Source organism: Trichomycterus rosablanca, chromosome 16 (genome assembly GCF_030014385.1).
Source record: "Trichomycterus rosablanca isolate fTriRos1 chromosome 16, fTriRos1.hap1, whole genome shotgun sequence".
NCBI classification, from domain to species: Eukaryota; Metazoa; Chordata; class Actinopteri; order Siluriformes; family Trichomycteridae; genus Trichomycterus; species Trichomycterus rosablanca.
In genome coordinates, this window is record NC_086003.1 from 14,000,903 (window position 1) to 14,014,023 (window position 13,121).

Below are 13,121 nucleotides of genomic sequence, written 5' to 3' on the forward strand. Positions count from 1 at the left end.
GGTCAGCCTGTCAGTGCTCAGACCATACGCCGCTCACTGCATCAACTCGGTCTGCATGGTCGTCATCCCAGAAGGAAGCTGACGCACAAGAAAGCCCGCAAACAGTTTGCTGAAGACAAGCAGTCCAAGAACATGGATTACTGGAATGCCTTGTGGTCTGACGAGACCAAGATAAACTTGTTTGGCTCAGATTGTGTCCAGCATGTGTGGCGGCGCCCTGGTGAGAAGTACCAAGACAACTGTATCTTGCCTACAGTCAAGCATGGTGGTGGTAGCATCATGGTCTTGGGCTGCATGAGTGTTGCTGGCACTGGGGAGCTGCGGTTCATTGAGGGAAACATGAATTCCAACATGTACTGTGACATTCTGAAACAGAGCATGATCCCCTCCCTTCGAAAACTGGGCCTCATGGCAGTTTTCCAACAGGATAACGACCCCAAACACAACCTCCAAGACGACAACTGCCTTGCTGAGGAAGCTGAAGGTAAAGGTGATGGACTAAACCCAATTGAGCACCTGTGGCGCATCCTCAAGTGGAAGGTGGAGGAGTTCAAGGTGTCTAACATCCACCAGCTCCGTGATGTCATCATGGAGGAGTGGAAGAGGATTCCAGTAGCAACCTGTGCAGCTCTGGTGAATTCCATGCCCAGGAGGGTTAAGGCAGTGCTGGATAATAATGGTGGTCACACAAAATATTGACACTTTGGGCACAATTTGGACATGTTCACTGTGGGGTGTACTCACTTATGTTGCAGCTATTTAGACATTAATGGCTGTGTGTTGAGTTATTTTCAGAAGACAGTAAATCTACACTGCTATACAAGTTGTACACTGACTACTCTAAGTTATATCCAAGTTTCATGTCTATAGTGTTGTCCCATGAAAAGATATAATGAAATATTTGCAGAAATGTGAGGGGTGTACTCACTTTTGTGATACACTGTATATATATATATATATATACTGTATATATACAGTATATATATATATTTGACTGGTACTGGTATATATATATTTACATTTTACATTTTCAGCATTTAGCAGACGCTTTTATCCAAAGCGACTTACACAGTGAGCGGAACACAATGAGCAATTGAGGGTTAAGAGCCTTGCTCAGGGACCCAACAGTGGCAACTTGGTGGTGGCGGGGCTTGAACCGGCAACCTTCTGTTTACTAGTCCAGTACCTTAACCACTGAGCTATCACTATTATATACTGTATATATATATATATAATATATATATATATTATATATATATATAGAGTATAAAAATAATATAAAAAAAGGCATAAAAAATATTGAAATATCTGAAAAAAAAGATAGATCGAGCAATTGGTCAGTTCAAAAGATAGATGGATGGATGGATGGATGGATAGATCACCATCGCCTCACAGGTTTCCTCCCACAGTCCAAAGACATGCAAGTGAGGAGAATTGGAGATACTTAACTGTCCATGACTGTGTTCGATATAACCTTGTGTGAACTGATAAACCTTGTGTAACAAGTAATTGCCATCCTGTCATGAATGTAACCACAGTGTAAAAACTTGACGTTAAAATCCTAACAAAACAAACAAGATAGATAGATAGATAGCTGGATGGATGGACGGATGGACCAACAGACAGACAAATAGACAATAATGGATGGATGGATGGATAGACGATGATGGATGGATAGATAGATGGATAGGTAGATAGATGGATGGATAGATAGATGGATAGGTAGATGGATGGATGGATAGATAGATGGATAGATAGATGGATGGATAGATAGATGGATAGGTAGATGGATGGATGGATGGATGGATGGATGGATAGATTTATTTGTGTTTTGTGCTATGAAAGCAAATATACTTAAATCAAGATGTTTATTTATAGCACAAAATGTTACCAGAGCAAACTTTTGATATTACCATTAGCTAGCTGGGTCAGACCACTTTATTGTAACATATTTATGCGAAGTCTGCACAAAAAGCATATTTATAGGACAACCCTGGTCAGTCTTCATATTTTGTTGATTTTATTAGCACATCATCTACATTAAACTTAAATATGGCATTAAATATTGAATTCAGCATATAATAAATCATTTTGCATTGAAGAAGCTTGTTCCTGTAGTGAATGTGTTTGGTCGTTTTCACTTCAAAAATCAAGAAAAACATAAAATGTAACCAGGGCTTTTCAAACCGAATCTTCTTTTATTTAAAACCTTAGGACCCAATGTCAAAAGTTTGCATACACTTGAATGTTTGTCATGCTTTTGTTTATTTTTTCTGTGCCGGCAAAATGAAAACACATTGTCTTTTAAATGCCCTTTTCACCAACTAAACACAGATTCACTGATAAAAATGTCCAGGGTAAAAAATGATACATTCAGCACACTTCAGATTCTTTTTATTGTGATCTGGCACAGCCCTGTTTGGATCTATGACAATTATTCTTGGCAGAATTGGCAAAGTTTAACCAAATGTGTTGTTTTTTTGTCATGCACATACATTTTCAGTTCAATCCTCATATTCTTCATAAGGGTTGTGTTTCTTAAACTTTCCTCACCACAAAACGAATGATCTAAACTGACGTATGTTCATTTTTCATTCAATCGATTTTGTTATATGTATATTTTTTTTAGAAAAGCCACAATAAATGTATGAAAAAGATTTTTCTTTTTGGCTAAGAAGTCTGTTTTAATTATTCAATCACAGATAGGAATACAGCTAAAATGATAGTTTCATGAACACCCTGTTTTAGGCATTCTTGCAAAATTCATATTATGGGGCGGCACGGAATTGCCCTATAGGTGAATGGGTGTGTGTATGTTTGTGTGTGTATGTGTGTCTGCCCTGCGATGGACTGGTGCCCCGCCCCGGGTTTTACTTTGTGCCCTTGCGCCCATTGAAAATTGTATTGCACTGGGAAGAGTGTTTTACTTTATAATAATTTTAGGATAGATATTTTTTGTTACATTTGTACTATTTAAGAAAAAAAATTATAATAATATTGCAATATTTATAATATGTTTTTGTTCTTTTTAACATATAAAAATATTGGACTCACTGGACACTTTACACAAGTTTGAATTATATTAACCATAATATACATTTTGTTATTGTTATATCCATAAAATCAACAGAGGTATAATCTGTTGAACAGATGTGCTCCATAGTATCGAGTGACATCTAATCGCTGATATTTGTTGACCAGACAGTTACTAACTAATTGAATTTATTGTTAAAGCGACTGTTCAATTTTTACCTTGCATCATCTTGCTTTTTCTCTGTCTATAAGTGGATACATATTTTTGACGTAACCAAAAATGCACTTGCTTTCTTTATTTATAATTGTCTGTTTTCAGTGAAACCCATCACGTTCGGATTGCATTAGGATCAATAGAGTTCAGACTGTGGTTGTAATACATTAAGAGGAAGGGTGGAGTAGAATTTCCACCTTAGCTGAACGCTACCCCTTTTATTCCATGACTAAATCGATAAGGGGAAGGTTAAAAGATAGAGGGGTAAATTAGGTTTACACATAGAGAGAGAAAAGAGAGAGAAAACGTGGTGTCCTCTGTGCTTTTTGAAGTGCTGAAATCAAACCTGGCTCTCATGTCCAACAAGACACTAGCTATTTTTAGTGAGGGCACAGTAGGGAGGGCATGAATTATTTATGAATCGGGTTGCACATTCAGTGTCCGACCTCTGGACCACCTGAATGTACCCACTGCGCTCGCCCGCTGACACGAAAAGATCAAAGACAGATACATTTGTGTTCATCTGTGCTATCTATAGACCATACATTGTGCTTTTTAAATGAAAACAATAACCTTGTGCGCTACATGGACGCGTTCAAGTCAACCTGAAATCTTGGATCCAGTGTCACAGAACGTGTGCATCGTTAACACCGTACACAGATTTAAACTCCTGCTTCAACACTAGTTTTTGCCTTTTCTCAAAGCCGGTACTTGCGCAGAAGGTCAGCTTGCCACATGTACTTGCGCTCTGGGAAACGTTCAGGGATCTTGATTTTCTGGAAGTCCTGGATGCACTTCTCCAGCTCCTCTTCCACGCTCATCTTTTCTTTGGCAGGTCGCTTTTTGCTGATGCTGGTGTCCCGGGAGCTTGCGGTGAGGGTGCGAAGAAGGTCGCTCTTGCGTCGCTGCTCGGATTGCTGCTGCTGCAGGTGCTGCGCGCCTGGCCTTTCTTTCTTGGGCGGTCGGTCGAGAGTCTGGACGTGCGTCTGGCGGGTAACGGGGCCTCGGATGACCGTGCCCTGGGGAGAATTAGCCTCCGATTGGCTCTCTGAGCTTGAGGTGGATAACTCGTTAAAGGAGGTGCCACTTTCACCCTCTCCTTCGCCTTTGTGGCCCTTACAGCAGCAGTCGCATGCCGGCGAGGACCAACGTGATGGACCACCTGAAACAGACAGACGCAGTATATCATGAATGACAAAAGATCTGGTAGAGCATTTTATACAGAACAACTCGACTTTCTTGTAATACACCGATCAGCCATAACATTAAAACCATTTCCTTGTTTCTACACTCACTGTCTATTTTATCAGCTCCACTTACCATAGTCCATATGTTTCTCTATGTACTTTTTTAACCTGCTTTCACCCTGTTCTTCAATGGTCAAGACCCCCACAAGACCACCACAGAGCAGGTATTATTTGTTAGTGCTGGTATGAGTGGATCAGACACAGCAGCGCTGCTTGAGTTTTTAAATACTGTGTCCACTCACTGTCCACTGTATTAGACACTCCTACCTAGTTGGTCCACCTTGTAGATGTAAAGTCAGAGACGATCGCTCATCTATTCCTGCTGTTTGAGTTGATCATCTTCTAGACCTTCATCAGTGGTCACAGGACGCTGCCCACAGGGCGCTGTTGGCTGGATATTTTTGGTTGGTGTACTATTCTTAGTCCAGCAGTGACAGTGAGGTGTTTAAAAACTCCATCAGCATTGCTGTGTCTTATCCACTCATACCAGCACAACACACACTAACACACCACCACCATGTCAGTGTCACTGCAGTGCTGAGAATGATCCCCCATCCATTGTCCTGACCATTGAAGAACAGCATGAAATGGGGCTAACAGAGCATGCAGAGAAACAGATGGACCACAGTCAGTAATTGTAGAACTACAAAGTCTTTCTAAATGGTAAGTGAAGCCGATAAAATGGACAGTGAGTGTAGAAACAAGGAGGTGGTTTTAATGTTATGGCTGATCAGTGTACATTTTTATACTTAAAGACATGTCCCTGTGTGTACACAAAAACAAAACCAGCTTGTGGTTAATGACACTATAAAGTACTCAAACATATTTGATGTGTTTGTGTCTATTAAAACGATATGAAGACAGTCACCAAGTCACCATGTGTGCTCTTTCTAATGAAGCCGATTACACAAGCCGCGTTTGCTAATGTAACAGGGAAGGAGAGAGCCAGGCAAATCCCCATATGCCTTTCAGAAAAGAAAATAGAACCCCTGTACAGATTATCAATTTAGAAAATAAAGCCACCAATCTATTAATACAAATTAACAAAGGGACGATAATAAAAAAAATATATTTACAACCCGCTACGGAGAACAAAGGATAGAAAAGGGGTATAACAGTGGGATATTCCACTAGCGCATCAGCGCTCGGATTCTGAACTCCTTGGTCTAATCTCAGCTCTGCTACCGGTCGGCTGGGTGCCCTCCAGCGGGCACAATTGACTAATGCCTGCAGTTGTTAGAATTGGCCATCAGTCTGCTGGGTGGGAAAAGGTCTTTGAACGCTGTGCAAGGACCCTGGCTAGAAAGAACCGGATGTGGGTCTCTCTCTCTGTCAGAATGCGATTACGACCTCTGCCGGCTGATTAGAGGCGCCTGCACAGGAGATGAGGAAGAGTGCCCTTAGGGTGTGTCTCTCTGCATGCAACACTAGGTGGCGCCAAACTCATAAAATGTGTGGGTGGCAAAAATGCATCCGGCTGCTGCCCATGTTTGGGAGGGGATATGGGTTAGCTTCGATCTCCTCGGTCAGGGCAGGGTTCAGCATAGACAGAGAGGAAGCACAATGCAAATTGAACAATTGGATGCGCTAAAGGGGTAGAAAAAGGGGAAAAATTTAAAAAAACAAAAAAACTAGGTGGCCCAAACCCACCAAGAACTGGGGCAAAGAGAACCGAGCAATCTGGCATCCCATCATCAAGAGAAAACAGGTGTGCCAGCCAATGCGCTGATGAAAAGGGTATCAAGAAGCCACGATATAAAGAAAAACTTTCACCTGGAGTGACGCTCATGAGACACAGGTGATCATCAATTACGTATGATTACAAGTGCTCCTGCAAGTCTCTCACCAGGGGAGCACAAGACACCGGTGATCTGTCGGCTCACCAAGATTGACAGATCAAGCCAACCGTGTCTGAGCCCTGACGTGAAGCAGCACTCACCCGGCTGCTACCACGTTACAGCTAAGGGCTCTAACTAAGGTATTGTGTGTTTTTGCATTTTAAATCCATCTGCCCTGATCCACACTATTTCACAACATTCATCCCTGTCAAATTTTTAATTATGCAACTTTAGTTCATTTGCATGAATTATGCAAATGCTCCTCCGGATGTCAGAAATAATTCATAGAGTGCAAGTCTGCCCATTAGTTATATACAGAGATGTTTATGTATGCAAGAACACCTATACTTTGCTTTGTGGCGGGGCGCATTATCCCGCTGAAAGAGGCCACAGCCATCAGGGAATACCGTTTCCATGAAAGGATGTACATGGTCTGCAACAATGCTTAGGTTGGTGGTACATGTCAAAGTAACATCCACATGGATGGCAGGACCCAAGGTTTCCCAGCAAAACATTGCCCAAAGCATCACACTGCCTCTGCTGGCTTGCATTCTTCCCATAATGCATCCTGGTGTCATGTGTTCCCCAGGTGAGGGACACGCACACACCCGGCCATCCACGTGATGTAAAAGAAAACATGATTCATCAGACCAGGCCACCTTCTTCCATTGCTCCGTGGTCCAGTTCTGATGCTCACGTGCCCATTGTTGGTGCTTTCGGTGGTGGACAGAGGTCAGCATGGGCACCCTGACTGGTCTGCGGCTATGCAGACCCATACACAACAAACTGTGATGCACTGTGTATTCTGACACCTTTCTATCAGAACCAGCATTAACTTCTTCAGCAATTTGAGCTACAGTAGCTCGTCTGTTGGATCAGACCACACGGGCCAGCCTTCGCTCCCCACGTGCATCAATGAGCCTTGGCCACCCATGACCCTGTCGCCGGTTTACCACTGTTCCTTCCTTGGGCCACTTTTGATAGATACTGACCACTGCAGACCGGGAACACCCCACAAGAGCTGCAGTTTTGGAGATGCTCTGACCCAGTCGTCTAGCCATCACAATCTGGCCCTTGTTAAACTCGCTCAAATCCTAATGCTCACCCATTGTTCCTATTCCTAACACATCAACTTTAAGGATTAAATGTTCACCTGCTGCCTAATATATCCCACCCACTAACAGGTGCTGTGATATAATCATTGTTATTCACTTCACCTGTCAGTGATCATAATGTTATGTCTGTTGGGTGTATGTGGCAATAGAAAACCAGCTTACTGTATATTTATTGCTTTTAAAAATAAATATCACTGGTGAATGCTGAAGTAATGATTCACTGGGTTTCACTAGCAGTTGGTTGACTAAAAGTCATTCAATAATCCATTAGTGCATTCTTTCTTCAGTGCATTCTTTGTTTGCAACATTCTAGCACCACGGCATATTGAATGGCTGATAGTGAATTGATGAGCAATTGTTATACAATCTGCCAAAGAATCATCTGACCATTTTAACATGGGTGCCATCGCACTCATTCAGAAAGAACCACGGTGAATGCAGGTTTTTATGCCAGTCACTACACCAAATCAGAATGTCAACAAAATCCATCCATTGTGGAAGCTCGGCCATTCCATCCTCCCAGACATTGCCAATCACGTCTGCATGTAGACATCCATGGATTTACATTTTACATTTACATTTTCAGCATTTAGCAGACACTTTTATCCAAAGCTACTTACACAATGAGCTGAACACAATGAGCAATTGAGGGTTAAGGGCCTTGCTCAGGGACCAAACAGTGGCAACTTGGTGGTGGCGGGGCTTGAACCGGCAACCTTCTGTTTACTAGTCCAGTACCTTAACCACTGAGCTATCACTGCCCTTGATTTACTGCTTATTTATTAATTGTATAATTATTAATGAATTATGGTACATGAGAGTAAGAGCTTGTTCATTTCCCATAAGTTTGAGCAAAACTCTCATAAAATCGTACATAAAAATGACACAATGGTCAGTAAAGACATTAAAAATATTATTTTATTGATACATTATATCAATGAATTTTTAATAATAAATACGTGTTTTTAATAATTAAACTTTACTATGAAATTACACTGTGGCTATAAAAACTATAAAAAATTAAAAAACTATAAAAATTCTGTTTTATTGTTTTTATTTACATTTTTTTTATTTAATTTTTTATTCTATAGAAACAATAATAGCTCATAATAATAAAGGATAGGTATATAACCTAAAACAAGCAGCAATTGCACAGGCAGCTCTATTGAATAATATAAGACTAGATAAGATGAGGAGGCTATGCAATGGTAGCCTAGTGGGTAGAGCTCTGGGTTATCAATGACAAGGCGAGTTTTGAATCCTGGCTCTGCCATGCACTTACATTTGAATCTATGAGCAACACCCTTTTTTTCATCAACTGCTTTAATTTGGTCCAGTTCTACTTGGAAACTTTGGGTGCAATGCAGGAACACCCTGGATAGGGTGTCAATCCATTTTATGCCATCATAACCCACCAGACATAACCAATTACACTGATCAGCCATAACATTAAAACCACATCATGGTTTCTACACACACTGTCACTGACATGGTGGTGGTGTGTTAGTGTGTGTTGTGCTGGTATGAGTGGATCAGACACAGCAGCGCTGATGGAGTTTTTAAATACCGTGTCCACTCACTGTCCACTTTATTAGACACTCCTACCTGGTTGGTCCACCTTGTACATGTAAAGTCAGAGACGATTGCTCATCTATTGCTGCTGTTTGAGTTGGTCATCTTCTAGACCTTCATCAGTGGTCACAGGATGCTGCCCACAGGACGCTGTTGGCTGGATATTTTTGGTTGGTGGACTATTCTCAGTTCAGCAGTGACAGTGTGGTGTTTAAAAACTCCATTAGCATTGCTGTGTCTTATCCACTCATACCAGCACAACACACACTAACCACCACCATGTCAGTGTCACTGTAGTGCTGAGAATGATCCACCACCTAAATAATACCTGCTCTGTAGTGGTCCTGGGAGAGTCCTGACTATTGAAGAACAGGGTGAATAAAATCCACATAAAATAAAAATATGTAAATATTTAGATTATTCATAAAGTAAACATCTACATAAAGCTTTTTTACTGAAGTATAGAGAGGAGCATGCAGAGTGATAGATGTCAATGTAATTAAAAAAGTATGGTGTTCCACAGGTGTCAGTGTTGGGACCTATATTATTTACACTCCACATGCTACTATTGGAATAAAAAATCATAAAAATCATAAACATGGCATCCGTTTCCACCGCTATGCAGATGACACTTCAGTAAGACTGAAGATTGTGTAAACAACAAAAAACGACATGTGGATTTCGTGTAATTTGCTTCTACTAAATTCAGATAAAACAGGGTTATTGCTTGTTAAATCTTAGGCCATGAAACACTAGTTGTGCCTTTACATTGTTGCATAAGCTTCAAAGTTATTGTTTAAAATTATTGTTGGCTGTAGGTGGTGACTTCTCAATGCCTATAGTTTGACTGCATCCATTTAAGGGACAGACTTACAGCAACTGCGACTAGAATAAAGCAAAGGTAAAAAAAAATCATGTGTGATATACACCAACTAGGCATAACATTATGACCACTGACAGGTGAAGTGAATAACACTGATTATCTCTTCATCACGGCACCTGTTAGTGGGTGGGATATATCAGGCAGCAAGTGAACATTTTATCCTCAAAGTTGATGTGTTAGAATCAGGAAAAATGGACGAGCGTAAGGATTTAAACGAGTTTAACAAGGGCCAAATTGTGATGGCTAGACGACTGGGTCAGAGCATCTCCAAAACTGCAGCTCTTGTGGGGTGTTCCCGGTCTGCAGTGGTCAGTATCTATCAAAAGTGGTCCAAGGAAGGAACAGTGGTAAACCGGCGACAGGGTCATGGGCGGCCAAGGCTCATTGATGCACGTGGGGAGTGAAGGCTGGATAGACGAGCTACTGTAGCTCAAATTGCTGAAGAAGTTAATGCTGGTTCTGATAGAAAGGTGTCAGAATACACAGTGCATCACAGTTTGTTGCGTATGGGGCTGCATAGCCGCAGACCAGTCAGGGTGCCCATGCTGACCCCTGTCCACCGCTGAAAGCGCCAACAATGGGCACATGAGCATCGGAACTGGATCACGGAGCAATGGAAGAAGGTGGCCTGGTGTGATGAATCACGTTTTCTTTTACATCACGTGGATGGCCGGGTGCGTGTGCGTCACTTACCTGGGGAACACATGACACCAGGATGCTCTCTGGGAAGAAGGCAAGCCAGCTCAGGCAGTGTGATGCTTTGGGCAATGTTCTGCTGGGAATCCATGTGGATGTTACTTTGACACGTACCACCTACCTAAGCATTGTTGCAGACCATGTACTGGCTGTGACCCCTTTCAGCAGGATAATGTGCCCTGCCACAAAGCAAAAATGCTTCAGGAATGGCTTGAGGAGCACAACAACGAGTTTGAGGTGTTGACTTGGCCTCCAAGTTCCCCAGATCTCAATCCAATCGAGCATCTGTGGGATGTGCTGCACAAACAAGTCCGATTCATGGAGGCCCCACCTCACAACTTACAGGAGTTAAAGGATCTGCTCCTAACATTTTGGTGCCAGATACCACAGCACACCATTCAGGGGTCTAGTGGAGTCCATGCCTTGATGGGTCAGGGCTGTTTTGGCAGCAAAAGGGGTCTGATCATTGTATATACTGCTCACTTGTGCAATTATTCATCAGGCAGTCGTGTGCCAGGAGCACAATTCATAAATTGATAAAGACACAGTCAAGAGCTTTAGGTAATGTTCACATCAAACATCAGAATGACTGGCTGAGGCACGGCTGAACTGAGAAAGTCAGAAAACTGCTGATCTTTATAATTTTCAGGTAAAAGAAGCAGTAAAATATAGCACTACCTTTGAAAAGTAATGTACATAACTGATGTTCCTAGCTGCAGAAGCTTGACGCAGCAGCTTTACTACCCTTGCATATAGCATTAATCCAAGTGGGACTGTAAATACTGTAAAAAAGCATCATCTCTAATCATGTGACTTAGTTAAAATAAATTTCCATAGCAGAAATGTTCCTTAGGCTCTGCAGGGGGTTTGATCTAAATCTATCATCAGTGCTGCCAGCCCCATGATGGAACATAGGTATGCCAACAAGCCAGTCTGCACTTGTCTCTTACCAGGAGGTATAAAAATGTGCATTTTACCCCCTGTGTTTATTTTTATTTTAATTCAGTTTACCTAAATCCCTACAGAAGAAAGAATGTGATGCTGGTAGTTAGGTATACTAACTATACTAATAGGTATACTAATAGGTAGTTAGGTTTACTAGGTGTACTAATACAGTGGCACCTTGAAACTCTACGTCAATTGGTACTGGAAGTAGCGTTGTGTTTGAAAGGTGTTGAGTTTTAAGGTATTTTTTTCCAATAAGGATGTATGGGAAACCTGTTAATGCGTTCCATGGTCCCGTGAAACTGCTTATATTGTTAGCAATATTTTTTGGATTTCTCTAACGTGTGGCATTTAGGTGAGCTGGCAATGAAAAAAACCCTCTCTTTATTGGTTGTAGAGGTATAAGTGACAGTTAACAAATTACCAGTTTCAGCTTTTTACCGCGAAAGCCGTAAGAATAAACGATCCGAATAAGACAGTTTTCGTTATTTATGTGGACAAACGTAGTTGGATTTGGATTTATATATTCTAGCCAAGAAGAAAAACAAGTGGATTTTATCCCTAATGGAACAACACACGGATATAGATTTGGTCTCAATTTGAAGAAAAGAAGCTCAGGTAAGCAGCGGATATGATTTTATGCTGCTGCCATTGTTTACCGTGCGCTGAATAAAGCGACAGTCGCACACACATCGAATTTAAGAGAAACGTAGAGGGTACGTTTAAGGGTACAAATTTCTGGACGAAGGGCATCAAGTTTCAAAGATTTCGAGTTTAGGGGAAGTCGAGTTACAAGGTACCACTATATTGCATTTTATTGCAACCATGCTGCATATTGATGAAGTGGTTCATTTTTGCGTTTATCCACCAGCTGGTGTTCACTGTGTCAGTTCAAATGATCCAGACTGCTTCACATGGTGCAACAACATTTAACAAATCAGCTGTTTGATAGTCTGATGATTATAGTTAAAGCCCTACCTAATTCATGGCCGTGAAATGAGCCGATTCCAATGTAATATGCAATGTGCTGAGAAATTCAAAACTTAAGGTACCATATGAAATATGAGGCACAATATGCAATATCGGGCGGTCCTAGCATTCATACAGCAATTAAGTTAGTGTAAGAGACTTTCACCACTTTCTGTGGTGTAGTGTGTTGATAATGTGTGATGGATGTGTTTATGTATTGAGTGCATTTTGTCTCTTTGGGGATTCCATAATCAATGATAAAGTGTGCTTCTCTACACACATGATCATCTCTGTGTAGTCTGTGCTGCACCTTTTGCTAGTTTGTCTATGTACAGTTTATTTCTTTCTTTATAAACTCAGCAAACTCTGCAGTTGTAGCCTAGCGGGTAAGGTACTGGACTAGTAATTGAAAGGTTGCTGGTTCAAGCCCCAACACTGCCAATTTGCCACTGTTGGGTCCTTGAGGAATGGTCTTAACCTTCAATTGCTTATACTGTCACAGTACTGTAAGTCGCTTTTGATAAAAGCGTCTGCTAAATGCTGAAAAGGTAAAGTGTAAATGGGTGTGTCAAAACACGGACATTGTTCAATTTATGAGTGTTATTTAAT

At 41.4% G+C, this 13,121-nt stretch overlaps 1 protein-coding gene across 1 annotated transcript in view; it reads right to left on the reverse strand.

The window, feature by feature from the left end:
• Nucleotides 1-3,800: 3,800 nt before the first annotated feature.
• kctd16b (potassium channel tetramerization domain containing 16b) overlaps nucleotides 3,801-13,121 on the reverse strand; it is a 95,031-nt gene continuing 85,710 nt past the window's right edge. Inside the window, exon 3 of the mRNA XM_063011360.1 lies at nucleotides 3,801-4,409. Within this exon, the coding sequence (XP_062867430.1) occupies nucleotides 3,946-4,409 (464 nt within the window). The 3' untranslated portion in view covers nucleotides 3,801-3,945. The remainder of the gene's footprint in view (nucleotides 4,410-13,121) is intronic.